The 27,126-nt window shown below is 54.1% G+C and overlaps 3 protein-coding genes across 8 annotated transcripts; 2 read left to right on the top strand and 1 right to left on the bottom strand.

The window, feature by feature from the left end:
• The first annotated feature begins 7,197 nt into the window (after positions 1 to 7,197).
• PLTP (phospholipid transfer protein) lies at positions 7,198 to 18,109 on the top strand. 3 transcript variants are annotated; one of them, XM_069548655.1, is made up of 16 exons: positions 7,198 to 7,642; positions 8,269 to 8,379; positions 8,498 to 8,597; positions 9,128 to 9,256; positions 9,533 to 9,688; positions 10,680 to 10,743; positions 10,844 to 10,907; positions 11,994 to 12,085; positions 13,293 to 13,469; positions 13,542 to 13,601; positions 15,255 to 15,419; positions 15,515 to 15,582; positions 16,954 to 16,996; positions 17,105 to 17,168; positions 17,261 to 17,337; positions 17,793 to 18,109. In XM_069548655.1, exons 2-16 carry the CDS (start codon positions 8,280 to 8,282, stop codon positions 17,922 to 17,924), a joined length of 1,491 nt encoding a protein of 496 aa, XP_069404756.1. In that variant the 5' UTR covers positions 7,198 to 7,642; positions 8,269 to 8,279; the 3' UTR covers positions 17,925 to 18,109. The 3 variants fall into 3 exon arrangements, with proteins under 3 accessions (XP_069404756.1, XP_069404755.1, XP_069404757.1); XM_069548654.1 differs by having other exon boundaries at positions 7,231 to 7,638; XM_069548656.1 differs by lacking the exon at positions 7,198 to 7,642 and adding an exon at positions 7,810 to 7,918.
• Positions 15,957 to 25,612, bottom strand: CTSA (cathepsin A). Of its 3 annotated transcripts, XM_069548658.1 has the most exons (16): positions 25,241 to 25,612; positions 24,515 to 25,129; positions 24,096 to 24,289; positions 23,641 to 23,752; positions 23,316 to 23,366; positions 23,136 to 23,222; positions 22,758 to 22,913; positions 22,253 to 22,344; positions 21,777 to 21,861; positions 20,888 to 20,979; positions 20,727 to 20,805; positions 20,493 to 20,632; positions 19,783 to 19,858; positions 19,012 to 19,101; positions 18,734 to 18,838; positions 18,043 to 18,489 (listed from the first exon to the last, which is right to left on the bottom strand). In XM_069548658.1, exons 3-16 carry the CDS (start codon positions 24,287 to 24,289, stop codon positions 18,406 to 18,408), a joined length of 1,443 nt encoding a protein of 480 aa, XP_069404759.1. In that variant the 5' UTR covers positions 24,515 to 25,129; positions 25,241 to 25,612; the 3' UTR covers positions 18,043 to 18,405. The 3 variants fall into 3 exon arrangements, with proteins under 3 accessions (XP_069404758.1, XP_069404759.1, XP_069404760.1); XM_069548657.1 differs by lacking the exons at positions 18,043 to 18,489; positions 25,241 to 25,612 and adding an exon at positions 15,957 to 16,702 and having other exon boundaries at positions 24,460 to 24,537; XM_069548659.1 differs by lacking the exon at positions 25,241 to 25,612 and having other exon boundaries at positions 24,460 to 24,572.
• On the top strand, positions 23,755 to 27,108 carry NEURL2 (neuralized E3 ubiquitin protein ligase 2). 2 transcript variants are annotated; one of them, XM_069548670.1, is made up of 3 exons: positions 24,495 to 25,673; positions 26,407 to 26,591; positions 26,868 to 27,108. In XM_069548670.1, the coding sequence occupies exons 1-2, from the start codon at positions 24,932 to 24,934 to the stop codon at positions 26,571 to 26,573; spliced, it is 909 nt and encodes a 302-aa protein (XP_069404771.1). In that variant the 5' UTR covers positions 24,495 to 24,931; the 3' UTR covers positions 26,574 to 26,591; positions 26,868 to 27,108. The 2 variants fall into 2 exon arrangements, with proteins under 2 accessions (XP_069404772.1, XP_069404771.1); XM_069548671.1 differs by lacking the exon at positions 26,407 to 26,591 and having other exon boundaries at positions 23,755 to 25,673.
• Positions 27,109 to 27,126: the final 18 nt, after the last annotated feature.

Below are 27,126 nucleotides of genomic sequence, written 5' to 3'. Positions count from 1 at the left end.
TAACCTCAGATGTGCAGATGACACCACCCTTATGGCAGAAAGTGAAGAGGAACTAAAGAGCCTCTTGATGAAAGTGAAAGAAGAGAGTGAAAAAGTAGGCTTAAAACTCAGCATTCAGAAAACTAAGATCATGGTATCTCATCTCATCACTTCATGGCAAATAGATGGTGAAACAATGGAAACAGTGACAGACTTTATTTTGGGGGTCTCCAAAATCACTGCAGATGGTGACTGCAGCCATGAAATTAAAAGATGCTTGCTCCTTGGAAGAAAACCTATGACCAACCTAGATAGCATATTGAAAAGCAGAGACATTACTTTGCCAACACAGGTACATCTAGTCAAAGCTATGGTTTTTCCTGTGGTCATGTATGGATGTGAAAGTTGAACTATAAAGAAAGCTGAGTGCCGAAGAATTGATGCTTTTGAACTGTGGTGTTGGAGAAGACTCTTCAGAGTCCCTTGGACTGCAAAGAGATTCAGCCAGTCCATCCTTAAGGAAATCAACCGTGAATATTCATTGGAAGGACTGATGCTGAAGCTGAAAGTGCAATACTTTGGCCACCTGATGCTAAGAACTGACTCATTGGAAAAGACCTTGATGCTGGGAAAGATTGAAGGCAGGAGGAGAAGGGGACGACAGAAGATGAGATGGTTTGAAGCCATCAACAACTCGATGGACATGAGTTTGAGCAAGTTCGGGAGTTGGTGATGGACAGGGAAGCCTGGCGTGCTGCAGTCCATGGGGTTGCAAAGAGTCGGACAAGACTGAGCAACTGAACTGAACTGAATTTCAGGTACTTTGAAACTTTATTACTGGCTTACGAACTCCAAGCATCTAAATAGCTCTGCTGCAAACCCTACACCCTGTCCTCAAATCACGTAGCGGCTAGAAAGCCCATGCTCGGTGACTAGCACAAGCAAGGGCAGGAGGCTTAGAGGGCCATCAGAGAGAGGCCCCGTGAGTCAGTCAGTTCACAGGCTGTAAGAGGCATAGAACCTGGAAAGGAGGGTAGAGCATGAAGAAAACAAAGAAGAAATCAGAGGGAATGAATGAGCTGCCTGAGGCCAACGTCGGAGCTGAGCTGGAGAGGTACTGGGAGAAAAGTGAGGGCATGGATGATGCTTATATATATTTTGGCTGGACCGCACAGCTTGCAGGATCTTAGTTCCCTGACCAGAGATCAAACGCTGGTCCTCCTGCAGAGGACCCAGGAGCCAGGGCTACAGCACTCCACAAGAAGCCTTAGAATCCTCGAATTTCAAACCTGGAAGGGCCTTCGAGGACCACGTGGCCGGCTCCCTAACCCGAAAAAAGGAGGAAATGGGACAGAAAAGGAGAAATGGAAAGACTAAGTCTTCCAACTTTAGAAGCCACAGAAGCAGTCAACAGCTCCACCCTGGCTGAACCCTTAAAGCCCTGGTCCGTCCTGTCTCTCTGTCCATTTGGGAAATGTCTGGCCCCCATGGGGGCAGTTCTGCCCAGCTACATTCTGGAAACAGGTGGTTTGGAGAGATGTAATCAGGGTTTCCTGATCTGACATCTGTGCCCCCTCCCCACCGCCCACCACACACCCCTCCCCTCATTCCAACTGGCCCCCCTCACACAGTCCTAGGCACAGCCTCACCGAGCAGCGGGGGGCACAGAGCCTACAGGGTTCATGAGAGAGAGGCAGATGATTGCTTGGGTGGGCGTTGCGGGGTAGGGGAAAGGTCACGAGGAGAGATGGGCTGACCGCACGCAGCTTCTCCAAGCCACGAAAGTATCCAAAGACAACACAGCTGGAGACAGGGAGAGGGAGGGGGGAGCCCAGCTCCCCTTCTGTTGACTTCTTGGGCAGAAATCCAACTTGGTATCCTGTGGTCAGTGAAGCCTGTGTTTATTGACTAAGACCAGTTACTTCCTCCTGCTGTACCTCAGTATCTCAGTCTGCTAAACAGGGACACTGGCTAATTCGAGGGGTGGCTGTGAGGATTAAGGGGATCATTCAAAAGAAAGAGGACAGGGGCTTCCCTGGTGGTCCAGGAGCTAGGATGCCACTCTCCCAAGGCAGGGGGCCCGGGGTCTGATCCCTGGTCAGGGAGCTAGATCCCACATGCCACAACTAGGAGTTCACGTGCTGAAATCAAAGAGCCTGCATGCCACACCTAAGACCCAGAGCAGCCAAATAAATAAACATTTAAAAAAAGAAAGATGACAGGCCGAAGGAGTGAAGAGCGTGGGCTCTGGAGCCAGACTGACTCGAGCTAATTACTTCCCCTCTCTAGACCTCTGTTTCCACATCTGTTAAGGGGGTATGCTGATAGCTCTTTTGTAGGATGTTTTGAGGTTCAAGTGAGTTCCTATTTGCCAAGCACTTTTTGTTTGTTAAACAACTAACTGCTTAATACTAATAACCAGAGACATTTATTCAGCCCTTCTGTAGGCCAAGTGCTAGATTTAGCACTTGATATACTTTATGATATTAAAATGTCACTGCCACCTGGCAGGGGGAGGCAGGTACTAAATCACCCCCATTTTACAGATGTGGAAACTGAGGATCGAGAAAAGCTTAATTTTTTTTCTTTAAAAAATTTAAAAGATATGAACCATGTCTATTAAATTTGTTGCAATATGGCTTCTGTTTCATGTTTTGGGTTTTTATGGCCATGAGGGATGTGAGATCTTAGCTCCCCAAGCACAGCCTCACCGAGCAGCGGGGGGCGCACAGAGCCTACAGGGTTCATGAGAGAGAGGCGGATGATGAGAGAGGGAATCAAACCCACAACCCCTTTATTGGAAGGCAAAGCCTCAACCACTGGACTGCCAGGAAAGTCCCAAGAGATTTACTTTTTAATTTTTACTCTAGAACAGGAGTAGGCAAGCTACAGCCCGTGGGCCCAGTCCAACAAGCAGCCTCTTCCTTAAAGGACTGTGTATGGCTCCTCTTATGCTACAGTAGCAGAGTGGAGCTATGACAGAGATTAAAGGATCTACAAAGCCTGAAATATGTACTGTCTGGCCCTTTACAGGAAAGGCTTGCTGACCTCTGCTTTAGAAAGTGGCAGAAGCAGGATCTGAACCAGGTTGGCCTGGATCCAAAGCACTGGTGTTTTGCACTATCAGTGTGCTGGGGGTAAAATAAAGTCTGGGAAACCATTTCTTTCCTGTCACTTTGAATGCTGGGAAGGCTTTTCTTATCATTTCAAAGACAGAAGTGAAAGTAGAAAGGGATTGGGGATTCTGATCACTCCATCTCTCAAGCCAAGTGGTGAGGACTCAGGAAGGCTGCCAAAACTCCGAGTGGGGAACTTCCCTGGTGACCTAATGGCTAAGACTCAATGCTCCCAGGGCAGGGGCCCCCGGGGTTTGATCCCTGGTCAGGGAACTAGCTCCTGCATGCTGCAACTAAGGCACAGTGTAGCCAAATAAATAAATTTTTTTAAAAAAAGTAAAAAGAACTCCATTTGGGCTGGATGTTTGCCAACTTCATCCTGCTGTGAGAAGGTTGGGGGCACAAGTTGTGGGAGAAAACGTGACAGAAGGGATCAGGCTGAGTAGGCAAGTCCCTGGAATCAAGGTCAGTGGTGACCTTCATGTCCCCCAGCCCAGGTCGAGGCTGTGTTTAGAGTCAGTTAAACTGTGACTCACAAGGGGCAGCACAGGTATCGCCTGCTCCCCAGGGATACTCAAGCGCTCCCAAACCAGTCCAGTTACTCAGCAAATACATACTCAGCACCTAATCTGTGGGCTTCCCAGGTGGCTCAGTGGTAAAAAAAAAAAAATCTGCCTGCCAATGCAGGAGACGCGGGTTTGATCCCTGGGTCGGGAAGATCCCCTGAAGAAGGAAATGTCAACTCACTCCAGTATTCTTGCCTGGAAAATCTCATGGACAGGGGAGCCTGGCAGGCTACAATCTATGGGGTCAAAAAGAGTTGGACACGACTTAGCGACTAAACAACAACCTAATCTGTACCAGGTGCTGTTCTAGCGCTGGGTGAAGAAGATCCCAGCTCTCACAGAGACAGACAACAAACCAATATTAAATTAGAATAAGATCTATAAAGAAAGAAACCAGGGACTTCCCTGGCGGTCCAGTGGCTAGGACTCTGTGCTCGCAATGCAGGGACCCCAGGTTTGATCCCTGGTCAGGGAACTGGATCCCACATGCCACAACTGAGTTCATATGCTGCAACTAAAAAAAGGGTAAAAAGAAAAAAAAAAGGCTATTGCAATTGAGAGGTAACTGCTAAGTAGTCAGGGAAGGCGTCTCTGAAGAAGGGTCATTTAAGCTGAGACCAAAAGGACAAGGGGCCAGACCATGGGAAGATCAGAGGGAAAAGCCTTTGAGGCAGAGGGAACAGCAACGGCAAAGGACCTGAGCAAAGAAGAATTTCATTTGCAAGTTCAAGGCACCAAAAAAAAAATCAGTGTAGCTGGAGCAGAAAGAAAAGGGTGAGGGAGGTGGGAAAGGAGACAGGGAAAGGCCCGTTCAGGTGTCTAGATATCTGGGCATGGAGGCAGTTCAAGAATGGTGGAAAGTTACTGACTGAAGGCTAATGACACTAGTAATTGTTGATGGCTAATGATGGTAATAATTGTAGCTAGTTTTTGAGCCCTTACTAAATGCCAGGTGCTTAGTAAGTCCTTTTTAGACATTAACTCATTTAATCCTCACAAGCAACCTTAAGAAGGAGGTGCTTTGTCCTCATTTTATAGATGAGGAAACAAAGGCCCAGAGAGATTAAACCACTGGCCCAGGGTCACACTGCTATATTTAAAGTTCACTGGGGCTGGGGACTTCCCTGGTGGTCCGAGTGGTTAATAATCCACCTGCCAAGGCAGGGGACATGGATTTGATCCCTGATCTGGGAAGATTCCACACGCTGCTGGGCCACAATTACTGAACCGACACTCTGCAACTATTGAAACCCACGTACTCTAGAGCCCGTACCCTACAAGAGAAGCCATCGCAATGAGAAGCTCGTGAGCAGCAATGAAGACCTAGCACGGCCAAAAACAATACATAAATAAATAATTTTAAAAGTGTAAAGTTCACTGGGGTTCTCTGGGGACAGTGAATTTATAGGGGCAAGACCCTGTAAGGGGCTTCCCAGGTGGTGCCAGTGGTAAAGAACCCACCTGCCAATGCAGGAGACGTAAGAGACACGGGTTCAATCCCTGGGTCAGGAAGAACCCCTGGAGGAGGGCATGGCAAACCCACTCCAGTGTTCCTGCCTGGAGAATCCCTCCCCATGGACAGAGGAGCCTAGTGGGCTATAATCCCTGGGGTCGCAAAGAGTCGGACACGACTGAAGTGACTTAGCAGGTATGCTCAACCCTGTTAAAGCTAACAATGATACAAAAGACATTTGCATTCCAGTTAAGAAATTGTGAGGAAAGAAAAACTAACATCCCTCAGGTTTTTCTTTCCAGCCAGACTCTGGGAAGAGCCAGGGTTACTAGAGTTTAAAGGCTTTCAGGCACTTCCTCCTCTGGATATCCTTAGCACTTTCTCTGTTCCCCTCCTACACCCCTCCCGCCTCGTTTGTTTGTAATCTGTGAGCCTAATCACAATAGCTAGCATTTATTTGGCATTAATGGTGTGTCACGTATCATGCCCAGCACATGCACTATGCCTATTTAATTTATTCTTGCAATAATCTAATTGTCTTCATTTTAGAAACTGAGGCTGAGAGTTGCTAAAGTAAAGGGTCCAAGGTCATACACCTAAGAATTGATAGCCTAGGAGTTTTTTAAAAAAACCTTTTATTTTGTATTGGGGTATAGCTGATTAACAAACGATGTGATGATAGTTTCGGATGAACAGAGAAGGGACTCAGCCCATACCTATTCATGTATCCTTTCTCCCCCAAACTCCCCTCCCATCCAGGCTGCCACAGAGCATTGAGCAGAGTTCCGCTTGCTATGCAGTAGATCCTTGTTGTTTAACCCATTTAAATATAACAGTGTGTACATGTCCATCCCAAACTCCCTAATTCTCCCTTCCCCCAACCTTTCTTACCCCGGCAACCATAATCTCGTTTTTGAAGTATGAGTCTGTTTCTGTTTTGTATGTAAGTTTATTTGTATCATTCCTTTTTTTTTTTTAAATATGTATTTATCTGGCTGCATTGGCTCTTAGTTTTGGCCTGTGGGTTCTTTGGTCTTGGCATGCAAACTCTTTTTTTTTTTTCCCCAAACTCTTAATTGTGGCATATGGGATCTAGTTCCCTGATCAGGGATCGAACCCAGGCCCCCTGCTTTGGGAGCGCAGAGTCGCAGGCAGTCCCTGTGTTATCATTTCTTTTTAGATTGCTCATATAAGGGCTGTCATATGATATTTCTCCTTCTCTGTCTGACTCACTTCACTCAGTATGACACTCTCTACGTCCATGCATGTTGCTGCAAGCCTAGATTCTTGTTAGACATAGGGTCTGGACACAATTACTGGGCTGTAGGTACCTGCCTCTGACCTCCCACCTGGCCATGAGCAATTTGCGGGCTCCCAGAGCAGCCAAGGATTGTCTTTCCCTCTAGTTTCCTGCTAAAGAGGGTTCATAATAATGCCAACCTCACAGGTTGTTAGAAGATTAAACAAGTTAATCTAGATCCAGGGTGACTGACCATTCTGCTTTCCCTGGGACTGTGTGTGTGTATGTGTGTGTGGTGTTGGGGGCGGGGGGTCCCAGGCAGAGAGACTTGGAGTTTCAAAATCTGGGAAAGTTCTGGGGAAATTAGGAGGAGTTGGTCATCATGTCTGGAGTAGTGTTTTGTGCTTAAACACATGTTCAATGGACGTGAACCATCATTATTTCTCTTTCCTGCTTTCACACATTTGATAACAAAAAGGTTGCACGCCCTGAGCCTGTCCTGGGAGCTGGGGCCATCTGTAGGCAGTGCACGTGCAGAGAACCTAGCTTCAGAGGCTCACCAGAAGCCCACAGCCCTTGGGGAAATAGTCCCCCTGAGGGTGATTCCAGCAGCTTGTGTGTGTCCTCCTGGATTGGCAGTGTTTGCTTGAACCCCAGTTGGAGAGGTCTCTCGACCCTGAAGATCTGCAGGTTAGTGACACAGTTGGGGGTGCGGTGGCAGTGGGGGCTTCCCACAGTGAAGCCTGGCAAGGAGAGGTCTTGAGATGATGCTCAGTGAAAGGAAAGGGAAGTACGCGCCTTGGGCATTGACTTTGAGGTTTGCTGGGGCCCAAGGGGTGGTTCCTATTATCACACACATTTTACTGGATGAGGACATTGAGGCTCAGGCACCCAAGGGAAGGGACTTGCCTAGGATCACACAGAAAGAGATGGGTAGGGGGAAACTGAACCAAGGTCCCAGCCAAGCAGGGACTGCTGGCATTGGGCGGGCTGACTTCTGCACTTCCCTCCCTCTTGCCCCGCTTGGGTCCCCCACTTGTCTTGACAAGGCCAGGCTTGTCACGGGGCTCCGTACAGCCCTCTCCACCCTCCCGGTTGCCAGCGACCCGCCCCATCCCCTCCCAATCTCCGAGGGAGGAGGGGAGAGTGGGAGAGAGGAGGGGGGCTCGGGGAGGCTCGGCTTTATAAAGGCGGCTGGACCAGCGCTGCCCGCCAGACCCCGCCGCCTGGATCCCCTGCGCTGCCCGCCGCCCCCACGTGACCGCGCCGACCACCAGCTCCACCGTGAGTGAGTTGGGGGCGCGCCCCTATCTGCCCTCAGACTCTCGCCCAGCCCCCTGATCTACTGAACCCGGGCTGGGGAAAAGGGCCTCTGAAGGAGAGCGCTGAGATTGGGTTGGGGGGCATCAGGCAGAATCCCAACGACAGGGATTTAGGACCTGGAGGAGCCGGGAGCCCCGGGAGCCGGAGGTCGGGTCGGCCGCCTGTTCCCTCGGCTTCTCAGACTCGCGGCCTAGGAGACCGCAAGCCACCCCCCAGGAATGCGCGTGCAGCCGTTCCCACGGTAACGTGCAAGCCGCACCCGCCCTCCGCCGAGGAAAAGGGGAGGTTGCTGTGGGGGCTGGGGGGCTTAATCCCCGGGAGGTCCAGACTCGTCACGCGGCGGTTGCACGAGGGAGCAGAGAAGGTGCCCTTGCTCTCCTCCGGTGCCCCAAATCCTCCGAGCGTAAGGGAGCACGTCGCCTAAGCCTCAGTTTCCGCATCTGTCAAATGGAGGCAATGTTACTGGTTGCAAGTTCCCCAAAGAGCGATCTCGAGCTTAACGAGCCGGGCCATCCCCCTCCTCTGGTTGGCCATCCGAGGAATGGGTTTTAGCGGCCTGGATGACTCCTGCGATCCCCACCCCATCCCCAGGCCCGCTCGCCATGGCCCTCTTCGGGGCCCTGATCCTAGCGCTGCTGGCTGGCGCTCACGCCGAGCTCCCGGGCTGCAAGATTCGCATCACCTCCAAGGCACTGGAGCTGGGTAAGGCGCGGGGGTGCTGTGGGGTGGGGGCGGGTAGTGAGGAGGTGAGGTATGTGTGTGTGTGTGTGTGTGCGCGTGTGTGCGTGCGCAGGAACTAAGGACCTCACTGCGGCTTCAGTGAAGCAGGAGGGGCTGCGCTTTCTGGAACAAGAGCTGGAGACCGTGACCATCCCGGATCTGCGGGGCAGTGAGGGCCACTTCTTCTACAACATCTCTGAGTAAGTCGGGGTCTAGGGGGCGGGGCCTGAGCAGGGGCGGAGGCTTAGGAAATACCTACGGAGTCTCGGGAGAAGGGAGGGCTGAGTGGATTGGGGGCGTGGCCTGATCGCGGAGGCTGGACTTAAGAAACAGGATGAGGCCGGAAAAGATGAAGGCCTGGCCCGCCTACCGAGGCGGGACCAAGCCGATAGGCATGGCCTAGAGGTAGGCGGGACCAAGAAAAGCAAAGCCAAACCTGTGGAATTGAGGCTGGCCCTAGAGGCGGAGTCAAGAAACTTGGCCAAGGAAGAGAGTGGGGTGTAGGGTACCTGGGTGGAGCTAATAGGAGAGGTCCGAGGGACAGGAGATAAAGGCCCGTGGTCTTTAGCCGCCCAGGTCAGGTTGGGCACGTGACGGGCAATGGGAGAATTCATTCCACTCACCCCAGCTTCCCCAAACCTGGAACGGAAGAGGAGCAAATGAGTTTACTACAGTTGGGTGGGATGCCCTTTTCTTGGTCCTGAATCTGACCCTGAGGCCTCCTACACAGGGTGAAGGTCACAGAGCTGCAGCTGACATTCTCTGAGCTCCATTTCCAGCCAGACCAGGAGCTGGTGCTACAAATCAACAATGCCTCCTGGGGGCTGCGCTTCCGGAGACAGCTCCTCTACTGGTTCTTGTGAGGACCTGGCACCCCTGGGGGAGTGGAGAGTGGATTGGGAAGCCTGGGGGAACTGTGGAGCTGTGGGCAATCCCTTAGCCTTTCTGAGCCTCAGTTTCTCCATCTGTACAAAAGGGGCCGTCACACCCGTTTCACAGCCAGGTGGACTGTGCAGAAGCACATAAGCCTTATTAAGAGGGGTCATGGTGGTGGTGGGGGTTGAGGAGGAGGACAGTAAAGACTTGGTTAAGCTCCAAGCTGGAGTGACCATTAACACTCCCACCCCTGCCGCAGCTACGATGGGGGCTATATCAACGCCTCTGCCGAGGGTGTATCCATCCACACTGCTCTGCAGCTCTCCCGGGATCCCGCTGGCCGGATCAAAGTGTCCAACGTCTCCTGCCAGGCCTCTGTCTCCAGAATGCATGCAGCCTTTGGGGGAACTTTCAAGTAAGCCCTGTCCCCAATCCTAGCGTCCCCCGTTTCAGCCCCACAGCCCATTTGCCTAGTGCAATGCACAATGCACCGGCTTGGGAGTCAGATCAATTGGGTCCAGATTGCAGCCCCACCACTTCCTGGCTATGAACTTGAGCAAGTTGCTGAAGCTCTCAAAGATGGGGATGGTAATAGGACCTATTCTATGAGATGTGAGGACTGTTCATCTTAATTTATGTAAAAATATTTATAACAGTACCTCACATATAATATGGGCTCACCGCTTAGGTCCTCACTGTGAGGACCTAGTGTATACAGTGGGCATGTACTGGGCTCTCAATAATCGGTAGCTCTTAACCACTAATAACAAAAATAATAACATAGTTCCAGGATTGGGGCTGAGAAGGGGAATTTGTGCTGGTTCTGAAAGAAGGTGGGGGAGAGAAAATGGTGGATTTATTATCTGGTGTTGATACACAGTTTTTTTTTTATTCATTCAACAAACGAAGTGTAGGCCAGGCCTCCAGGATTCAGACAGGACACTGAGCCGGGCTGGAGGGATGAAACATTTGTCGTTGGGGCCTTGAGAGAGGGACCAAGAAAGTACTCTGGGAGGAGGAGGAGGAGTTCAGAGAAGAATAATCTAGGAGGACTGCCTGGAAGAGGAAGCATCTGTGCCCAGATAGGAAAATAAGGGTGGGAGCACTGAGGATGTAAGGGAAGACAGGAGTAAGGATATGGAGCTGAGGATGCTCAGAGGCTTGAGGAACTCTGGGTCCATTCATTTGATTGGTGGGGGATGGGGTGAGAGGAGGTCTTCAGAACCAGTATGGAGAAGGAATTTGAGCCCACATCTTTAATGGAAATTCCACTAAAGAGGTGGTAAATTAAGTTGAAGTAGAGGTATTCTGCCCACCCACCCCCATCTCTGATCACTGATTTCTCCCAGAACTGGGTTGGGGTGAGGGCAGGGTCTGGACTCACCTGGCCTCTCCTCTCCTCACAGGAAGGTGTATGAATTCCTCTCCACGTTCATCACCTCAGGGATGCGCTTCCTCCTCAACCAGCAGGTGCGGACAGTGGCAGGAGGGGGGGGCACGTGTTGGAGGACAACGGGGGGTGGGTGTGCCCTCTCTTGCCAAGACCTTGACTGGGGCCGCCACCTCCCAGATCTGCCCCGTGCTCTACCACGCAGGGACTGTGCTTCTCAACTCGCTGCTGGACACCGTGCCTGGTGAGTTGTGCAGACAGGGTGGGGAGCTCTGGGCCTCGCCCTGGCGCGGGGGTGGGGAGGAGGCTGGGTGGGCAGCTGTCAGGTAGCATTTGAGGAGACCCCTTCCCCGCCCTGTGGTGGAGCAGCCCTGGGTTCAAAGGTAGCCTCCTGCCACCGACTCCGTGTGGTCAGTACTCACTCTCTCCCTCTTTGGTTTCCTTGCTTGGCTGACAACACTTCCTCAGGGCTCGCTGTGAGGGTTGACTGAGGGCATGGTGGTCGTGATCCTTAATACGCGTCTGCTGTGAGGGCCTCATTTGTATTCAACTCCTAGCACTTAATAGGAGCTCAGTTAACATGACTTCCCTTTCCCTAAGAGATGAGATCATCATGTCACATGCATGGGGTACAGGATGGGAAGGAGAGGGCAGGGGAAACCAAACCATTGAGAGAAGGGAATCCCTTGCCATCTTACAGTATTTCTTAAATTTCTTTTTATTTATTTATTTGGCTGTGCCAGGTCTTAATTGTGACATGCAGGATCTTTAGTTGCAGCATGCAAACTCTTAATTGCGGCATGTGGGATCTAATTCCCTGACCAGGGATCAAACCCGGGCCCCTGCATTGGGAGCATGGAGTCTTAGCCACTGGCCCACCAGGGAAGTCTCTCCCTTGCAATATTATTTAGTGACTTGATGAAACCTATGTAGTAGTAGTAGCAGCAAACAACAACAACAACAATAATCGTCATCGGGGGGTGGGGGGGGGGTCCCTGGTGGCTCAGTGGTTAGAACCCAGTGTTTTCACTGCCATGTCCCCAGGTTCAGTTCCTGGTTGGGGAACTAAAATGCAGCAAGCTGAGCAGTGCGGCCAAAAACAAACCAAGAGAACAACAAAAGCCACAATAATAATAGCTAACACTGTTGACCACTGCACACTAGGAACTAAATGCTTTCCACTTATAGTAAAACTGATTTGAGCTTCATAAGCACCCTGTGAGGGAAGTATTCTAATCCCCCTTCTATGAGTAAGCAGCTGAGGCCCAGAGAGCCTAAGCACCCAGCCCAGCACCACACAGCTTTGCGTGACTCCAGCCCCTCCCCACAGTGCGCAGTGCTGTGGACGAGCTCGTGGGCATCGACTACTCCCTCCTGAAGGATCCCGTGGCCTCCACCAGCAACCTGGACATGGGATTCCGGGTGAGCTGCCCAGCTGGTGTGTGCAACTGGACCCCCTCCTTCTCCCCTAAAGCACACTGTGATGTGGCCACTCCACTGGCGGGGATGCTGTGGCCTCAGGCTCAACTCCTGGGTCTGACACTTGAGCCTTGTTAATCTGGTCTGGTCCCACCTTTCCAGCTTCATCCTTTGCAGCTCTGTGTGTGTGTGTGTGTGTGTGTGTCCCACCTTTCCAGCTTCATCCTTTGCAGCTGTGTGTGTGTGTGTGTGTGTGTGTGTATAGTAAATCGCTTCAGTTGTGTCCAACTCTTTGCGACCCTGTGGACTGTAGCCCTCCAGGCTTCTCTGTCTGTGGAGTTCTCCAGGCAAGAATACTGGAGTGGGTTGCCATGCCCTCCTCCAGGGGATCTTCCCGACCCAGGGATTGAACCCACGTCTCTTACGTCTCTTGCGTTGCAGGCGAGTTCTTTACTCCAATGCCACCTGGGAAACTGCTACTCTTTCCCAAAGATGCCCTTTGCTTCCTATCTCAGGGCCTTTGCTCACGTACTGTCTTCCGCCATCTCTCCCGGAAGGAACTGAACATTCAGCTTTAACGCACGCAATCTCATTCCCTCCTCTCATAACCCTGTAAATCAGGTCCTGATGTTTTATTTCTGGGATGTGCAGACTTGCTCAGGGAGGCCACGTCCCTTGTCCAAGGCCACTCAACTAGTCTGTGGCCATGCCCATTGCTTTCTCTAATGGAGTGTTGCCGAGTTTCAGAGCAGAGAGGCCTGTTAGAGTGCCGGAAGGTCAGCTCCCGCTCTGCCACTTACTAGCTGTGTGATATTGGAAATGGAAATAATACAGTAAGAAAAGATAATCTCATGGGATGTTGTGTGGATTAAAGGAGTTGGTCTAGGTAAGCGGCACAGAAGTGCTCCGTACGTGGAGGCAGTAGTTGCCATCATTATTACCGTCTAGTTTTCAAGGCCCACTCAAGGGCCACCTCCCCCGTGAACCCTCTCGTGTGTCGCTCCTTCAGTCGGATGGGACTGCGCCCTCGGAGCACTCCAGCTACCCTCCCTTCCATGCTTTTTAAGAAAAGTACCTGTTGAGTCCCCCCAAGGTCAACAACAAGGTCCAGGCCTCCACCATGCCGTCTGGGGACTGTGAATTATATGCCTCAAGACATCCGGGTGCTGGACCAGTCTGCCTGGCCCTGACCCTGATCCTCCAACACCAGGGGGCCTTCTATCCCCTGACTGAGGCCAACTGGAGTCTGCCCAACCGGGCGGTGGAGCCCCAGCTGCAGGAGGAAGAGCGGATGGTGTACGTGGCCTTCTCTGAGTTCTTCTTCGACTCTGCCATGGAGAGCTACTTCCGGGCAGGAGCTCTGAAGCTCTCTCTGGTGGGGGACAAGGTAAGCCGGGATCTGTTTGTGAGGTGGGGCCTGTGATGCGGCTTCTGCCTTACCCCCGATTCCCCTGCGCAGGTACCTCATGACCTGGATATGGTGTTGAGGGCCTCCTACTTTGGGAGCATCGTCCTGATGGTGAGTGTGGGTGGGAGGTGGGAGCCTGGTCAGGCGGGTGGGCACACCAAGTGTACACCCATGAGGGGACTGGCGAGGCGAGCAGGGCCCCCAGCGGCAGCCACAGAGTAGACAGAAGGCCTGGCCTGCCTGTGGCCACAGCCCCTGACTTGGCCAGAGTCTATGAAGCTTCCCAGGTCTGCGAGGAAGACTTTGCTACTCTTGCTTCATCTCTTTCGGGAAAACCAGGATGAAGGTGGGCTGAGAACCCAAGGCAGGCCAGTGTAGGGACTTTAATAGCAACTGAAATATCAGCCTGGGCCTCCCTACGGGCTTAGATGGTAAAGAATCTGCCTGCAATGTGGGAGACCCGGGTATTATCCTTTTTGCTTCTTTTCCCTTGTTTAATGGAGAGTTAAAAGTTTTAAAAAAATACTTCAGTTCGGTTCAGTCGCTCAGTCGTGTCCGACTCTTTGCGACCCCATGAACTGCAGCACACCAGGCCTCCCTGTCCATCACCAACTCCCAGAGTTTACCCAAACCCCTGTCCATATCTTTAGTGATCATTAAAGGACTTGTTCTTGGTTCTAGTTTATAAAATGATGGAGCTGGGATTTGAACCTGGGTATGAATCTCGGTGATTCAAGGTTACCCTACTTCTCTATACTGTGTAGCCTCCCAGAGTTGTCATGAGGATTGAATGCGTTAATACTTTTAATGACAACACCAGCTGCTATGAATGCTATCCTTGTCGTCATCACTGGCCTCATCGTCGTGGCCGAGCACTGTTAAGAGCGTGGACTCTGTTGCCATGATTGCCTGGGTCTCAGTCCCAGTTCTTCAACTCACTAACACAACTTGGACAGGTTACTTAACCTCCCTCTGCCTCAATTTTCCCATCTCAAAAGTGGGTATACGTTAACACCTGCTCCACACAGTTACTGTGAGGTTTAAATGAGCGAACACGTGTGAAGTGTTTGGTGAAAAGCAAGCAGGTGGTCACGACACTGCCTGTAGAAGAAATAGCTCAGCAGGTCCAAGAAAAAAGATATGGCAGGGCGCTGAGTTTTGTTATTTATTAATTTTTTTGTCAAGTCATGTGGCTTGTGGGATCTTAGTTCCCTGACCAGGGATTGTACCCAGGCCCACAGCAGTGAAAGTTCAGAGTCCTAACCAGTGCTGGTGGTGGTGGTTTAGTCGCTAAGTTGTGGCCGACTCTTTGCGATCCCATAGACTGCAGCCTGCCAGGCTCCTCTGTCCATGGGATTCTCCAGGCAAGAATACTGGAGTGGGTGGCCATTCCTTCCCTAGGGGATCTTCCAGACCCAGGGATCGAACCTGCACCTCCTACTTGGAGGCAGACCCTAACCACTGGACTACTAGGGAATTCCCTGGGGTATTTTATGCAAAGAGACTGTTCTGGGGGAGTCTGGTTTGGAGGTGGGTCCTGAATATTGAGAACATGGGAAAACAGAAAGAGAAGGAAGGAGGCATTCCTAGAACGAGACATTCCCTTGTCTGAGCAAAGGCAGAGGCTGGACACAGTCCTGGAGGGTTCCGGAAGCCACCGCTGTCTTCCTATTTGTGTCTATGTGCTCCCAGAGGTGAAATTACCCACTCCGCCCCAGGGACTCCTCAGGGAGGACTTGACTGGCCCTCCCTGCTGTGTCCCAGAGCCCGGCAGTGATCGACTCTCCGCTGAAGCTGGAGCTGCGGGTCACAGAGCCTCCTCGTTGCACCATCAAGCCCTCGGGCACCACCGTCTCTGTCACCGCCAGTGTCACCATCGCCCTGGTGCCACCCAACCAGCCCGAGGTCCAGCTGTCCAGCATGATCATGGTGTGGACACCAGAGCAGGGGATGCAGAGGGTCAAGGAGGGGGGCCGCTACCCCCTTTCGGGCAGTAACACCACCCTCCCCGCTTTCCCACCCAGGATGCCCGACTCAGCGCCAAGATGGCCCTCCGGGGGAAGGCGCTGCGCACCCAGCTGGACCTGCGCAGGTGGGCAGGTGTCTGAGGGTCTTGGGCGAGCCCGTAACCTCTCTGAGCGTCAGTTCCTTCAGGATAATCATACCTGCCCAGCGATACTGGGAAGCATTTCCTTCTCCAGGGGATCTTCCCGACCCAGGGATAGAACCCAGGTCTCCCACATTGGAGGCAGACGCTTTAACCTCTGAGCCACCAGGGAAGCCCAAAATTCAGTCATAGCTATCAGCCACCTGAGAGCCAGGGTCTTGTTAACGCATCAAGCGTTTCATTACAGTGTAATTTCTCTGCATCCTCAACCACCCAGAAGCAGGCAGAGCAGGTATGATGAGAGATGATCTAGCTGGCCCGGCAAGGTTAAATGACACACCCACTGTCACACAGCAAAGTGCGTAAGAACATAGATTTTTGCACAACTTAGTTTTGTGATCTTGAAACAAGTCCTTTTATCTTTCTGAGCTTCATTTTCCTCATGTATTAAATATAGAAAATAGTAGCATCTGCTGTCTAAGGCTATATTGTTCAGTGTAGCAGGCGCTAGCCACTGGTGGCTGTATACATTTAATTATAATGAAATAGTTCCTCACTTGCTCATTTCTATAACCATGGTAGCTAGTGGCTACTGTGTGGCTGGTGTAGAACACTTTACAAGAGCCTAGATTCTAGAGGCAGGTTCTGGAATTTCTCAGCTGTGTGACCTTCTGCAAATCAGTCTCTCTGGGCCTCTAGGAATGCAAATTTTAATAGTGCCTATTCCTTAGGGTTGTTATGAGGATTAAATCATGTGGCATTTAAAAATATTTCAGTATTTAGCTTTTTAACATGCCTGGTATCTGGCAGGAAGCAAGCACTGACGGTTTTGCTAAATAAAAGTAAACAACACACGGAAGTGAAAGTGAAGTTGCTCAGTCGTGTCCGACCCCATGGACTGTAGCCTACCAGGCTCCTCGGTCCATGGGATTCTCCAGGCACAAATACTAGAGTGGGGTGCAATTTCCTTCTCCAGGGGATCGTTCCAATCCAGGGATTGAACTCGGGTCTCCTGCATTGTAGGCAGACTCTTTACCATCTGAGCCCCCAGGGAAGCCTCAACACACGGAAAGCCATCAGCAAAAGTCTGGCTATAGGAGGTGCTCTACAAATAAAAAGTAGCAGACTTGAGATTCAAAACAAAACAAAACAAAACAAAAAGGTAGCAAACTTGGAGAAAGGAGACCTGAAGAGGGAGAAACAACTCACCCAAGGATGCACAGCTGGAAAGTGCTAGAACCCCCTGGAAAGGTGTGTGGGTGGAACATCCAAGACGGAAGCTCAAGGGCTTCGGGTAGGCAGGCCTGGGTGGCCTGAAGGGCCCCTGCCCACGGGACCCTTCTTTCTTTCCCATAGGTTCCGAATCTACTCAAACCAATCTGCGTTGGAGTCACTGGCAGTGAGTTGGGAAGAGGGAGTGCAGGCACAAGGTTGGGGTCTGGGGAGGGCAGTGAAGGCCAGCCCACCCCCTCCTCACTGCCCTGACTTCCTGTCTCCCCACTCCCAGCTGATACCACTGCAGACCCCTCTGAAGACTCTGCTGCAGATTGCAGTGATGCCCATGCTCAATGGTAGGGTCGGGGTGGGGGTGTGAGGAGGGCGGGGGAGAGGGCGGGGGAGGGGCTGGGTGGGTTCAGGCTAAGCTGACTGTTCCCGCCCACAGAGCGGACCTGGCGTGGGGTGCAGATCCCACTCCCCGAGGGAATCGACTTTGTGCGCGAGGTGGTGACAAACCACGCGGTGAGTAGGGGCGCCTGGGGAAGGAGGCAGAGCCTTCCCCTCCCTCTACAGCTTTCCTCTGCCCTCCATGACCCGATCCCTATTTCTCCCTTATCAACGGCATCTTTTTTTTTTTTAATTAATTTTTTTTCAACGGCTTCTTCTCATCTCAACCTTATATCAGATTCCTCCAGCCCTTTGCACAGGCTGCATCCTCACCTTGGAACACTCTTCCCTGATTCCATCCCCAATGCCTACTAATCTTTCAGGTCTTAACTAAGAGCTTGCCTTCTCCAGGAAGCCCTCCTGGACTTCCTGCAGCCTTTATTTCAGCACCCATCACAGAGAGTTATAAGAACCGCTCTGGTGCTCTGCCTCTCCCACTAGATTGAGGCCAGGGATTCTTTTCTGTGTCTCTAAACTCTATTCTCAGTAATGGAATAAAGAGACCCCTTTCTCTGCTCCTTCCTGTACAGGGCTTCCTCACCATCGGGGCTGACCTCCACTTTGCCAAAGGGCTGCGAGAGGTGATTGAGAAGAACCGGCCCGCTGATACCAGGGACCCCCGAACATCCAGTGCCCCACCACCCTCCACGGCAGCTGTCTGAGCCCTCAGCCCCTACCCTGGCAGCTGCATTCAGGACTCCACCGCCTCTCATCCCCTCCCTTACCCCATCACAGCCTCTAGTGTCCTCTATAACCCTCAGTGCCACAGAGAAGACGGGGTTTTAAGCTGTACCCAATTTAATTCCATAATCACAGTCAATCCATCAATTACAGTCCGTCCACTCTCCCCGTGGGGCTGTTCTGAGCTTTGTTTTGATTGTGGGATGCTATCAGTGCAATGAGGGCCATTCTTTCAGCAGGGAGGGGGTTAGGCCCCACCCTGGTGAGTTATAAAGTGCAAACTCCCCCCAAGTGAGGCTGTGGGGCCAGATCTGGGATGCACAGGGCAGTGGAGGGGGGTGGGAGCCGTTCTGGAAGCAGGGATCTGCCCCACAGGGGCATTCTGCATAAAGGGGGCCCTCTCTTCTGGCAGGAGAGGCTGGGAAGAGCTGGATCAGGCAGTGGGGGCTGGTCCTGTGGTTCTCAGTATGGCTGCTTATTCAGGAAGCGTGAGAACATGGTGAGGGCAGCCTGGGGCTTGTCGGTGGGGACCATGTGTCCAGCGCCCTGAAGGGCAAAGTTTTGTGAGATTTCCCTCCCTGGACGACCCCTGCCACTGGGTGCTTCCTTCATCCTACGGGATCCCTCTAGCCCATGACCTTCCTCCTCTGGTCCCTCCCTTTATCCCATCCCTGCCCAGAATTTGCCCTTCCAGGGGCCATGTGGTAACCCAGCATAAAGGTCGGAAGAAAAGGACAGGCAGGTCCTGCCGCACCCTCTCCCTCCTCGCTGGTCCTCATCAAGGTCCTACCTTGATGGTAAGGAAGGCGATGTGGGAGAACTCCTTCACGAAGCCGGCGATCTGCTCCCCACTCTCCCCGTAGTCCACCAACCAGGGCCGGCGCTGGACTTCCATCTGCCCCGCCAGGAAAGACTTAGCGGCCTGCAGCTGCCCCCTTGCCTCTGCTCGCAGCCACCGGCCAGGCCTCCGGGGCCGGGAACACCTCCAGGTTTGCTCTCTCTGTCTGCCCCAGCCAGTCTGCCCTCCTCCGCACCTACTTGACCCTGGGGCTGGGGCCCCTGCCTCACCTTCTGGTTGAGGGAATCCACAAACCACTCGTCTCCCATGAAATTGCAGGCCATGTCCACATCGCCGTTGTACAGCAGAATCCGGTATTTCTGAAGCAGCACAAGGGGGAAAATGAGGGGTTTGGAATAAGCCCAGACCCCAGCCCTCCCCTGGTTCAAGCCCTACCCACTGGCTAAATTGCATAAACCAGGAAACTCTTGTGTTTTCTGACCACTTCCTACATGGCGAGAGCCCTACTGAATGCTTTACCTACGAAGCATTTTACTATGATACCATAGTAACCCCATTTTACAGATGGGAAAATCAAGCCTCAGATATGTGAGAAACTTGCCCAGGGTCACCTGGCTAGTGACCCCAGAGCCCATACTCTACCCACTGTGCTCTGTATAACTTGGTCCTGCCCTGGCTCAGCCAGTATCTCCTAGGTAACCTACCGTATCTTCTAGGTGACCTTGGGCAAGGTCCTCTCCCACCCTGGACCTCTGTTTGCCCCTTGTAACATGATCTGACTAGCTCTTCTCACATTAAAGGCTCCTTGATTGATGGAGACCCTTCAGACTCTTCCCACAGAGCAGCATCAGATAGGGACAGAGCCAGGTTAAAATCCTGACCCTGTTGACCACAAGTCAGCTCTTGGCAAGTGACTTCACTTTTTGGGGAGTTTCAGCTTCCCCTGCCCCGAGCGGCGCCCTAAAGGAGCCCCCACCTTGCCACGCTGCTCCAGGGTCCCAGGCTGCTGATGGACCCAGCTGTGGCTGCTGCCCACTCACCTGTGCAGAGAGCAGCTTCAGGTACTGGGAACACATGCTTTGGTAGAGACGGCGGTACTGGATATTCACCAGGAAGCTGCAGGACCACATGCGCAGTAAGAAAAAGAGACCACAGATCAGACCTCATCCCCTCCCTGCTCCTGTTCCCAAGCTCCAGCCCAAGAGACAGATAGCTGGGATCCAGCCCCTCCTTGGGCATGTAACCTCTCTTAGACTCACCTAGAGGGGAGGTGGGGCTGGAATCCAGCAGACCCCAAATCACCCCCATTTAGAAATGTACAGGGATGCTTTTTTACCATGGCTGGGGTGCCACTGGCGTTAGGGCAGAAGGGCTCGTGCTGACCAATCAGAATGGACCTGACTGGCCCCTGCTGTGGTCACCTTCTTACTTGTAGGTGTCACAGGAGACAGCTGCAGGTGGTACTAAAGTCAGGGAGGGGCAGGGGATGGGAGTGTCTACTAAATACCAGTGTAAGCAACTGACATTTTAACAACCAGTGTGGCCACTGAAGAGTTAAGTGGCTGAATATCAGTCCATCTGGGGGTCAGGGACCTTGAACATCCTATTGGAACAATTCATGGTCACAAGCCAAATGCACCTGGTGTCCTCAATGAGAAACCCTAGGCACAGTATGCCTGGGGACCTTTCTGAGGCCCACAGGCCCCAACAGTCCGCCACCCACGGGCCACGAGCACCCACAGAAACCCACTTGCACATGTCCCAGCGGGGCAGCTGCTCGGGGATGTGGAGCGCCTTCCGCACTTGAGGGTCGTTGAGGTAGTTGGAGGCGGCCGTGGTGTTGGTGCAGGGGGGATCCAGGTGCACCTTCTCCCCGGAACGCAGCAGCATCTGGGAGGGGGGGCACAGAGGGTCAGGATCTTGGCTTCCCTGCCCTGCTGTCCCACCCCGTCCCTGCTGGGAGGAAGCCCGGGCCCATGCACACCTGATGCCACGCCCGCTTGAGTGGCAGGCGGGTGAAGATGTTGCCCAGATCCTGGACCACGACAGTATCCTTCTCATGCCTGCAAGCGCAGTTGGGGGGAATGGGTGCTGGGCACCCAGATGGGGCTGGGGTTGGCACATGGGACGCCTGCCAGGGCCTACCTTACATGGCTGGGCACCCCCCCAGCACATGGAGCATAGAGGTTGTAGATGTTGAGGCCGGAGCTGGCCACGATGTGGGACACTTCCTGAAGCTGCAATGACACCCCCCAAGCCGCCATGCTTTACGGAATCCTGGCCTCCCACCACCTCCCCAACAGCGCCCCAAGACTTTTTCTTTCTTTCTTTGGCCTTGTCAGGCGGCACATGGGATCTTAGTTCCCCGATGGACCGGGGATCCAACCCGCACGCCCTGTCTTGGGAGTAAGGAGCCTTAACCGTTGGGAGCACCAGGGAAGTCCCGCAGCCCAAGATTTACTGCTGTTCTACTTGCCTGGCCATTATCCTTCCCCCACCTCCCCTAGGGAAACTGAGCCTCAGTGGAAGGAATCTGCTGGTCCTGGGCCCCTATCCTTGTGCCTCTGCTAGCACTGTGACTTCCACATGCTTGGCCTCAGTTTCCTTATCTGGAAAATGCGGATGATACGATCTCCCTCGAAAGGGACTTTTGGAGGAGGAGCAATCTGCGTGGCCATCACTGAGCACAGCCATGGCACATCAGACGCTGGACGAGGGAGATGCCCTTTCCCCTCATAGGGAGACCTCGGGCAGTGGCGTGGGACCGCACCCACACTCCAAAGCACCCGCCTGAAGGCGGGAGAAACAGGTTAATCCCTTAGTCGGGAAGATCTCCTGGAGAAGGAAATGGCACCCCACCCCAGTATTTCTGCCTGGAGAATCCTATGGACAGAGGAGCCTGGTGGGCTACAGTCCACAGGGTCACATAATAGGACACAACCAACTAAACAACACCAAGCAGGATATAAAATAAAGGGGGATGGGCAGGATGGGGGCTGTCGGGCGGTGGCGCAGGGCGGGGGCAGAACCGCACATTGGCCAGGCATTCTGGCTCTTTGTTGTCGTGGAAGTTACATTTGTTTTGAGAGCAACAGTGCGTCTGCAGGGAAGACCAGAGCCTGTAAGAGATGAATGATAACTGCTTAGGCCCATGGTGGGCCAGAGAAGGCAAGTACCCCACCTTCTCAACTTCCCTGTCAGGGCTTGGACCCAAGGGACCTGTTTCCTGGGGACAAAGACATTTATCAGAGGGCGTGGTATGTAGCTCTCAAACCTAGCTGCCCTGGGGCCATCCTGCCAGCCCTCCTTCATTTCTTTACATTCTGATCTTTACATGAAAGACCCTTTCATCTTTCCACATCAAAATCCCAGCCTCACCCACCTCCCCTGCCCCCCAACTTCTGCTCATAAACCAGGGCAGGACCCGAGATAGCATGTGCCTGGAGGACAGACCTGAGACCCCTATGACCCGCCACGCCACAGGGATTGCCCAGTGGTCCTCTCCCATACCTGTTCCCCAGAAGGCCATGGTAGTACGCGAAATAGACCAGGGAGTTGTCATTCTGCTCGTAGGAAGAGAGTCCATTGCCCACCGCCAGCCCCTGTGAAACACCCAGGGCGTTCAGCTCATCTGGACGTGGGCCAGAAGAGCCTCCTTTGACCTCCACCCAAACCTTAAGCAGTCTGGAAGCTGAAACCCAGTGTGTGGGAGTGGTTGGGCGGGGGAGGCCACTCGGTGTAAAGAATGGAGTTGGCAGCTTGATGAGTGAGCTTCCGGTCAGGGGAGGCACGCAGCCCAGAGGGGCCAGTGAGTGGCAAGGGGTGTCATGAAGGAAGAGGTGGACGAAGGAGCTGACGTTCTGCTCATAGAGCGGGGGAGGTAGGACCTGGGGTACCACATGCCTGGGGAGACTTGCCGCAGGGGATTGCCCAAGACGTGGGTGGAGGAGCGGAGCTGTTTGACCTTGCTAACCACAAGTCTAGGCCTCCCTCCCCTCCTGCAGCCTCCCTGCACCTGAAGGTTCATGCTGGGGTCCTGCATGACCAGCACTGCCAGGGTTGGGATGTAGATGCCGGCATAGCTTTCGCCAGTCAGGAAAAGCTCATTGCCCTTGTATTCCGGGAACAGGCGGAAGAAATCTTTAAGGGCTTCGAAGTTGCTCTGGGCGACCTGGAGAGGGCAGGATAGAGGGAATCAGAAAGTGGTGGGGCTTGAGCTACAAACAATCTCAGAGATAATGACACCCACCCACCCTGTTTGTGCAAGAGTCTGTGACTAGTCCGAGCCCACACCCCAGAGCTGGTGACAGAGCCACAAATGGGCCCCCAGACCAGGCTCTCTTTCTCCTTGCGTCACGCCAGCCAGGGAGACGAGGGCGGACTCTGGACTCACCTCCGTGTCATTGGTGGCATAAGACTTGTCATCGGAGTAGGAGAAGCCCACTCCAGCTGGGGACTCGAGGTATAACACGTTGGCAATCTAGAGGGGAAGTGGAAATGGGTTGAGGGGGGCTGTTCCCTTCCCCATCCAACTGCTGAGACACCCACCCAGGACCCAAAGGGGCAGCGATACCAGGTTCCAGGAGTAGGGGTTGTACTCCAGGGTGACACCATCTGGCTGGATCTGTGGAGGAAAGAGATGGCTAAATTCCAAGAGTCAGCTGGGTGGGGGGTGCAGTGGGGGAAGGTCACCCTGCTGGGTATTGCACAACCAGGCAAAACCCCCTGAGATATGAAACTGTCAAGTCAGGGGTATGGATGAAGAAACCGAGGCTCAGGAAACGGACACATTTTTTGGAAGACCAAAGTCCTTTTCTCCCTCTTCCCGGGCCTTTTCCTTTGGGAACTGTCCCCTCCCTGCCTCTGACCAGGGGGTGACCCCGCTGCTCTCCACTCACCAGGAAGGGGCCGTGCTCTGTCAGGAGGCCGTCAAGGGAGCTACAGCCTGGCCCTCCATTGAGCCACAGAACCACGGGTCTGCTCTTCGGATCCTTCTGGGACTCCACAAACCTGGGGGTGCGGGGCGGGGAGTCAGTCTAGGATGGGTGCTGGTGTGGGGGACTGGGTGCAGCTCGGTCTTCCAGCCTTCCCTACTCCTGGATTTCCTCAGGGATTTTTTTTCTTCTTCTTCATCTCACTTTGACGGCAGAGCATGCGAGTTCTTAGTCCCCCAACCAGGGATGGAAACCCAGTCCCCTGCAGCTGGAAGCACTGCAGCCTTAACCAGCGGACCCCCAGGCAAGTCCGATCCCTCAGGGGTCTTAAGGACAACCCCCCACACCATCATCTTCCCCCACGGTGGGCACTGCAGTGCCCCCCTCCCAACCCCGTCCTAGGAGACAGGGCTGCAGACCAGTAGTGGAGGCGCTTGGAGCCGGAGCCTTTGAGGTAGCCGGAGTACTGGCGGAAAGAAGGCTGCTTGGCCAGCCCGGGCAGGAAGCGGATCTCGTCCTGGTCGGGGGCCGCTTCGCCCTCGGGCGAGCAGGCGAGCAGCAGCAGCAGCTGCAGCAGGAAGAGGACTGGCGGCCACAGCTCGTCTCGGAACATCTGCGGCGGGAAGCGGGTGCCCGCTGTGGCCTAGCCCGCTCTGTGCTCGGCCGCCCCTGGCGGGGAGCTGGCGGCGCACCCTCCAGGGAAGACCCTGCCCTGCCCCAGCTCCCACCCGCCGTGCCTCCTCCGTCGCGCCCCGCCCGGGGCGCTCCCGGATCGCTTCCAACCTCCGGGATCGCTTCCAGCCTCCGGGATCCCTTCCAGCCCCGGGATCCCTCTCACCTCCGCTCCCTCGCGTCCTTGCTCTCCTGGAGGTGCCGGCCCGGCGACGGGAAGTCATGTGTACTCCGAGTCACGTGTGCCCCGGCATCACATGACGGGCCGCCTCCTGCCCCCTTCTGGCCTCTAAGGACCCAGGCGGGCAGGACGGGGGCGGCGGAGGTTCCACCCGGGCGAAGGTCAGCGGGTTCGGCAGGTCGCATCCCGGGCGCCGGCGGTCCCGAGCCTCCTGGGACTCGCATCGAGGCGGGATGGCCAAACTAGCGGCGCTAGGACCCCTGGGCAGAGCCTTGGGGAAGGGAGTCGGTGGGCGGAGGGCAATACCTTACATGGTACACTCCCCCTCCCCCGGCGGTCACCATCTGAGTCCGCTGCCCAAAATAGCCTCCGGCGCCCGCCGATCTGCCCCATGGCCGGGAGATGGCTGCTGTCTCCGACCCCGTGGGGTTGGGTGCTCCGCGGGGACCGGCGCGCCCCGAGCCCCCTCCCACCCGCTTCCACCCAGTGCACGGTGCCAACATCCGCGTCGACCTCTCCGGGACGCGGGCCACACGCGTGGAGAGCTTCGCCCACGGTGTGTGCTTCAGTCGCGAGCCGCTGGCCCCCGGCCAGTTGTTCCTGGTGGAGATCGAGGAGAAAGAGCTGGGCTGGTGCGGGCACCTGCGCCTCGGCCTGACCGCGCTGGACCCCGCCAGTCTGGCCGCCGTGCCCGAGTTTTCGCTACCTGACCTGGTCAGCCTTGGGCATACTTGGGTCTTCGCCATCACGCGCCATCATAACCGCGTGCCCCGGGAGGGCCGCCCGGAGGCAGAGGCCCTAGCCCCTAGTCGCCCCCCAGCACTCCTGGTGGAACCGTATCTCTGCATCGAGCAGTTTCGCATTCCCCGCGATCGCCTGGTCGGCCGCAGCCGGCCGGGTTTGTACAGCCACCTCTTGGATCAGCTCTATGAACTGAATGTGCTGCCTCCGACCGCGCGCCGCAGCCGCCTGGGCGTTCTCTTCTGCCCGCGCCCGGATGGCACGGCTGACATGCATATCGTCATCAACGGCGAGGACATGGGCCCCAGCGCCCGGGGGCTGCCAGCTGCCCAGCCCCTCTACGCGGTGGTGGACGTCTTCGCCTCCACCAAGAGCGTGCGCTTGATCCAGCTGGAGTATGGCTGTAGGTATCCCATCCCCTGGGCAGCGACCCCTCCTGGCCCCCAGTGGGGACAGAAACCTGCTAGGACTTCTGGACCAGCTGGCAAGGCCTTGGTCTGTCCAGGGTTGCTTTAGAAGTTGGGGAACCTGGGACTTCCCTGGTGGTCCAGTGGCTAGGACTCAGTGGGCCCAATGCAGGGAATTGGGATTCCATCCCTGGTCAGGGAACTGGATCCCACGTGCCATAGCTAGGAGTTTGCGTGCTGCAACTAAGACCTGGCACAGCCAAATAAATACATAAATATTAAAAAAAAAAAAAAAAAGGTGGAGGGGGGAATCTGACTTCAGATTCTGCCTCTGCCTGTGGCCTTGGACAAGTCAATTCCCCTGGCTTTGGGCCTCGATTTACCCACCTTGGCTGTGATCGATTAAGTTGTCCTCTAAATCCCTTTTCTGGCTTTGCCAATTATTTTCTGTATTAACCTAGGGCATGAATTCTAAACCAATTTTAGATTTTGGTCCTCTGAGAGTTATGTCTATTAGACAAATACTCATCAATTTGAGTATACAGAGTTTAAAGGCATCACCTCAACCCCTAAGAGCTTCTGAATCCTGAGGTCTGGTTCATGATAGCACCATTAAGCCCTTTATTTATACATCTAAGCGTGTGTGTGCGTGCGCACTCAGTTGCTTCCGCAGTTTGCGACCCTATGGACCGCAGCCCACCAGGCTTCTCTGTCCATGGGATTTTCCAGGCAAGAATACTGGAGTGGGTTGCCATGCCTTCCTCCAGGGGATCTTCCTGACCCAGAGATGGAACCTACAGCCCCTGCAGCTCCTACGTTGGCAAGTGGATTCTTTACCACTGAACCGCCTGGGAATCCATACATCTGAATTCACATTTTATGATTTCAGTAGATGAGAACCCTCTCTGTGCCAGGTCTGTGCTGGAGGCTGGGGTTGCTCAGGTTAATCAGACACTACCCCTGCCCCCAGAAGCTGCTAAGGGAAGGGAGGGGAGCAGGGTGATGCTATCAAGGAGACAGAGCTGCAGTGTTGGGGAAGTGCTGCACGAGAGGTGCTTATCTCAATCATGTAAACAGCTCCGAGCCAGAGTGTGAAGGGACCAAGACCTAGATCTGGGTTCCGGCCTCGGCTCCCCCGCCCCACCCCCCACCCCCCACTGCTTTTGCCTTAGACAGCCTTCTCTCCACAGTGCCATCGCTGCAGACCCTGTGCCGCCTGGTGATCCAGAGGAGTGTGGTGCACCGGTTGGCCATTGATGGGCTCCACCTGCCCAAAGGACTTAAGGATTTCTGCAAATATGAGTGAAGGCCTGCACCGCCCTGGAGCAGGGCCACGCGAGTGCATCCTGGCCCCAGAGGCGTGCCTGCCCTGAAGCTGGCCATGCTACTGCCAGCCAGGACGGAAATAAACACAGCCGATGTTGCCACTGATCCTTGGAGGGTCTCCTT

The sequence above is a fragment of the Ovis canadensis genome, chromosome 13 (genome assembly GCF_042477335.2).
Source record: "Ovis canadensis isolate MfBH-ARS-UI-01 breed Bighorn chromosome 13, ARS-UI_OviCan_v2, whole genome shotgun sequence".
NCBI classification, from domain to species: domain Eukaryota; kingdom Metazoa; phylum Chordata; class Mammalia; order Artiodactyla; family Bovidae; genus Ovis; species Ovis canadensis.
This window is presented reverse-complemented; position numbering and strand designations above follow the sequence as displayed.

What these genes read in the sequence shown, in the direction of transcription:
- NEURL2 (XM_069548670.1), top strand. Translation starts at nt 24,932, where the DNA reads ATGGCTGCTGTCTCCGACCCCGTGGGGTTGGGTGCTCCGCGGGGACCG. An exon ending in GATCCAGCTGGAGTATGGCT is followed by an intron (nt 25,674 to 26,406) that starts GTAGGTATCCCA and finishes GGGATTTTCCAG; the next exon opens with GCAAGAATACTGGAGTGGGT.
- CTSA (XM_069548657.1), bottom strand. Translation starts at nt 24,289, where the DNA reads ATGTTCCGAGACGAGCTGTGGCCGCCAGTCCTCTTCCTGCTGCAGCTG. An exon ending in TCCAAGCGCCTCCACTACTG is followed by an intron (nt 23,753 to 24,095) that starts GTCTGCAGCCCT and finishes CCGCACCCCCAG; the next exon opens with GTTTGTGGAGTCCCAGAAGG. An exon ending in ACCCCTACTCCTGGAACCTG is followed by an intron (nt 23,223 to 23,315) that starts GTATCGCTGCCC and finishes CTTCCCCTCTAG; the next exon opens with ATTGCCAACGTGTTATACCT.
- PLTP (XM_069548654.1), top strand. Translation starts at nt 7,284, where the DNA reads ATGGGTAGGGGGAAACTGAACCAAGGTCCCAGCCAAGCAGGGACTGCT. An exon ending in CGCCGACCACCAGCTCCACC is followed by an intron (nt 7,639 to 8,268) that starts GTGAGTGAGTTG and finishes CCCCATCCCCAG; the next exon opens with GCCCGCTCGCCATGGCCCTC. An exon ending in AGTGATGCCCATGCTCAATG is followed by an intron (nt 17,169 to 17,260) that starts GTAGGGTCGGGG and finishes TCCCGCCCACAG; the next exon opens with AGCGGACCTGGCGTGGGGTG.